At 41.9% G+C, this 4440-nt stretch overlaps 1 protein-coding gene across 2 annotated transcripts; it reads left to right on the top strand.

The window, feature by feature from the left end:
• vgll4l (vestigial like 4 like) lies at positions 1–3707 on the top strand. 2 transcript variants are annotated; one of them, XM_047381983.1, is made up of 5 exons: positions 1–176; positions 1722–1845; positions 1934–2177; positions 2710–2791; positions 2928–3707. In XM_047381983.1, the coding sequence occupies exons 1-5, from the start codon at positions 110–112 to the stop codon at positions 3212–3214; spliced, it is 804 nt and encodes a 267-aa protein (XP_047237939.1). In that variant the 5' UTR covers positions 1–109; the 3' UTR covers positions 3215–3707. The 2 variants fall into 2 exon arrangements, with proteins under 2 accessions (XP_047237939.1, XP_047237940.1); XM_047381984.1 differs by having other exon boundaries at positions 2–176; positions 2931–3707.
• The last annotated feature ends 733 nt before the right edge of the window (positions 3708–4440 follow it).

Raw genomic sequence — 4440 nt, 5'->3', positions numbered from 1 at the left:
CTGCATGAGCGCAGAGCCAGAATCTCATAACCTTTCCAAAAGAATCTATCGCTGAGTTTCAGATTGTTCCAGCAAGCGTTTGTCTCCACTCAGACAAAGTCGAGGAGCCATGGCTGTGGCTAACTTCCAGTACATTACCCGGATGAGCAGTGGCTTCAAAGTCTACATTTTAGAAGGTGAGCTTGGAATACGCTTTCGCTTTTTTTCTTTGTCTTGCTTTTTGGTAAGAAAATCAATGTATTGTCATCATCGATACAATTTACATAAACAGCTATACATTTCAGTAATATATATCAATATCAATGTCATAATGTGACAGTCATGTCTGCTTTTGTTACACTGCCGTGTACCTTTGTTCTGTCAGTGTTGTTAACGTAAATACAGTATTTACGTTAAATGTAAACAAATTGAATATAAAAGTATGTAATTTAATACATCTTAAATATTAATATTCTTTGATTAGTACCTTTTTTTCACAGGAAGTCTTTTCAACATAAAAAGAGTAACACCACTTAATACCTTCCTTTTAAAATGTCAGTGGTGGTTTCGTAAAGCGTGTGCCACTTTCAGATTTCAGCAATACCTGATTACATTTAGCAAAACAGATGGTCATGCGGCACAACCTCAGAGCTAATAGGGAAGAAATATCCATGCCCGAGGCATTAGAAAATCCGCATAGGTGTGGTTATACCTGCTACCCCTCCACAATGCACACTGTGGCGGAGTAGCACGCAAGTGATGGAGTGTTTATGCAAAAGGTAATGCAAACTGAGATGTTTAAGCAGTGAGACTGAACTCTTCCTTTCTTGCCTTGCACTGCAAAACAGAAAATCCCCTATTGTTTCATTTCAGCCAGACTGCTGCGGTTATTGTTGCCTTGCAAATGGAGGAATCCTCCAGTCATCCAGTGAATGTGGATTTGCAAGTGTTGAGTGAGCATACAGTCTAACAATGGGGCGCAGTGTAATCACATTTTCAAGCAGTGGTGGTGTTTTGGCTATATGCGTTACATCCCATCTCAGAGCCTTTGACTGTACGTTGATTTGGTTCAACATGTCTCTATTGTGCTCTCTTTGAAATTTGAAGAAACCGTAAGAGATCTGGGAAAATCAAGAGGTTTTAACTGGTAGTCTGAATCTCCTCTGCAGCCCTTGTATTCAGCTCATCAGTGCCTACCTCTCGTGTGCTTTAACTTGTGTAGTTTCAAACTTAACAAGACGTGTGTGTTTGTGTGTGTGTGTGTGTGATCACGATGATGGCCCTCATTCACAAGTGGGCGCCGCACAAATGGTAGTTAAAACCGTTCAGATGTTTGCCTCTCTAATCCAAAAGAAAAAAAATTGTGTTGATCATATTCCTGGGAGTGTGTGATCGGGCTGGATGCCAACATTGTAGAAAAACAACATTTACCGTTAGTATTGAATCAGCTGTGAAGTGTTGTAAGCCTAACTGATCAGGTAGATCGAGTTCTACCACTTAACGGAGCTTACAATTAACGGTGAAAAAAAATAAATTTCCCACGACTAGCAGTCATGCAGGTTGATGTCATGGGATGAAAACAACTATTACTCATCCATAAGTGCTTAACAACTTCCAACTGAATACAATTTTGACAGGTCACTTTGGATGGAAGATGTATGATTGTCCCGTAGTAAAACAGGATACTATCATCATGTTGCATAAATCTTTCTGATAGTCTAACTGATCGCCTTGATTTATAGGTCAGTCTCATCTCAGAGGTGAAGACCGGTACAGAAATATGACCAACGACCGAGCTCGGGCCCCGGCTGTGTTTCCGATCAAACGCAAGCGCAATTACGAGAGAGGCCTGACTTTGGAGGAAAGGTTGGAAAAACTTTTTATTTGTGCTCACATAAATGCAAGTTTTCTTAAAAAGATGAAGCCCTTTCTGATGTCTATATATATGTTTTAGGCGAGAGCGGGCAATAAGCAGGAGCAAGATGGCCCAGACATCTGGTCCGGTGCATGCAGCCCTCAGTAACCAGCAGAGTCCATCATCCCCCCAGAGCCCAACACCGAGCCCTACCAGCCCTTTGCCCTCCTACGTGTACTACACACCAGTCAGTGACGAACCCCTGGCACTCATCAAAAAACCGAGGAAAGAGCCTCAAAACTCAGAGGAAAAGATTACAGGTTCAGCCGCCACTCAGATCCAGGTATTTCAGTTGTTCTAAACAAGGGCTGCATGTATCTTCAACAGGCAAGATTCTTAGAGATAAAGGAAGTTTAGGCAGTCAACATTTTGGAAACGTGGTAGTTCTGATGTCCCTTTGTAGTCTGAGTAGAGCTTGAGACTAACCCACAGCAGGCGTACATCTCCACTCTTTAGTCAGTGAATTTATTAAGCAGGAGTGTACACAGGCCTAAGCTTGCCTGAGCAATGCAATCCAGCCGGATTCGGCAAGAAAATGTAAGCAATGGAGGGAGGAATGCCATCAACAAGACCCAACAAACTGCTTTCTTCTGAGCTGTTTATGCCATCACAATGGAAATGAGCTGACTTTCAGGAGCAAACCCAACCAGTTTAATCACTTTTACGTTGATTCCAAGTTAAACTGCCTACATTTCTCTTGCTGTAATCTTAACAGAGTGCATGCTCAGGTTCAGGCTGCAATAGTAAAGGTTCAAGATTGAAAGAACACTATGTGTAATGATTGACCAACTTTTTCCTTTTTTCGTTTTCTGTAGATCCGTCCATCTGTGATCACCTGTGTGTCCTCAGTAAAAAAACCTTCCTGTAGACCTGAGGTCCACCGAAGCCACTCCTCAGGTCAGTCTCTCACACTCTCCAGACTGTCACTCCCAACTAGTCACAGTCGAATCATAGACTGAATAATCACTCACTCTTGAGCAGACTCTCTGAGTCACAGAGGTGTGTATTTAACATGCATCCTTTCATTTTCCAGCAGATTCCAACTATGATCACGTCCTTGAGGAGCATTTCCAGAGAAGCCTGGGGGTCAACTACCCGCAATCCCGCGCCAAGGAGCTCTCCATCAGTGTGTCCGTGGATGACCACTTTGCCAAGGCACTAGGAGAGGACAAGTGGCTGCAGATCAAATCCAAATCCTCATCCTGTTCTTCCACACCTCCCAGCAGTCCCAGCGTCACTCACTCTCCCACCTACAACCACAGCCCCAATCAGTCCCACAAAGAGTCATCACTGATTTCCAGCCACTGGCCCCTTAACTAAAAAGGAAACGGCTCCTGATCCGTTCTGGAAAACTGAACTTTTTTTTTAACATTTCAGCGCAAACAGTTTCCCCTTCCATGCAACAAGGAAGCCAGCGCTAGTGTATAAATCAAGCAAACAGATGATACAGGAAAGCAGTCATCATGGACTTCAACACATACAAACCCGATTGACAATGATGCAGACAAATGTAGCATTGAGCGGGAGAACCTTGTTTTGTTACATTTCTACCCTCTGCCTAGCATCTGATACTTGAGATACTGTAGATGGTGAATGGGATGATTGATAAATCAGCCAAATAATCCTTTACATTTCTTTACATTCCTGCCATTCCTAGCAGACTGCCTGAATGCCATAAACTGACATGTATTTATATTCTGAAACACTTGGGTTCTTTATAGTCTGAATGACTTGTCTCTCTGCTGTGTACTATTTTGCTTGTAAGTCAGAGTTTTAGAAATACTTTTATAAAAAATAAAATGAACAAAGAATACATTTTTGTGTTTCTTTTTTTGTATGGATGACATGTCTTAAAGGAAGAGGAAGATGGTGGGCATCTTTTAAAACAAGATCAGAGTGATCCAGACTATCTAATTTCATCAGTGAGTCATTGTGCATCTACAACACACCTGGCCTGAAGACGGTATCCAACAATAAGCATTGTTGCCCAACTCTGAAATGTAATGGCTGCATGAGCAACTCATTCTGGACCCTTTTTCCAGTAAGTTTGGGAGAATGTAGGGAGCATGTCCCAGCAGGCGCTCTGACATTCCTGTGTCCTGAGAAAATGACTCTGTCAGATCTTACAGATCCTGTTTGGCAAGGGATAGAAAAAGGGTAGGAGGGGAATAAAGGGTTGGGCTGATAGGCCTGAGCATGAGAACCAGTCATGCTCTGCTGTTCCTTATTTGCATGTCCTAGCTTGTCTAATTTTGAAAACGATTGGAGACTTTAAGTAAAAAATCCTGAAGGCTCTGTGACTGAAATTACATTTTTTAAAGAATTACTTTGAAGGTTCTGGTAATTTGAACATCTTGGGGAAAAAAAACTACAACTGAGTATAGCTGAGGCAAGAATATTCTTAACATCTTATCTGTTAAAAAAGGAATAAGCACTTTTATTTGTTGGTTTAAACCTTTCTAAATCAAACCAAACCCCATCAACATTTACACCAAACAGAGCCTAAAGCAAGTTCACACATATGGGAGCAAAGTTTGACCAAACCT

The sequence above is a fragment of the Girardinichthys multiradiatus genome, chromosome 12 (assembly GCF_021462225.1).
Source record: "Girardinichthys multiradiatus isolate DD_20200921_A chromosome 12, DD_fGirMul_XY1, whole genome shotgun sequence".
Classification (NCBI taxonomy): domain Eukaryota; kingdom Metazoa; phylum Chordata; class Actinopteri; order Cyprinodontiformes; family Goodeidae; genus Girardinichthys; species Girardinichthys multiradiatus.
The sequence above is the reverse complement of the archived record's forward strand: the minus strand, read 5'-3'. Positions and strand labels throughout refer to the sequence as shown.

Coding starts and splice junctions, on each gene's coding strand:
- vgll4l (XM_047381983.1), top strand. CDS start 110: ATGGCTGTGGCTAACTTCCAGTACATTACCCGGATGAGCAGTGGCTTC. Junction 177..1,721: donor CAAAGTCTACATTTTAGAAG/GTGAGCTTGGAA, acceptor CTTGATTTATAG/GTCAGTCTCATCTCAGAGGT. Junction 2,792..2,927: donor CCACCGAAGCCACTCCTCAG/GTCAGTCTCTCA, acceptor TTCATTTTCCAG/CAGATTCCAACTATGATCAC.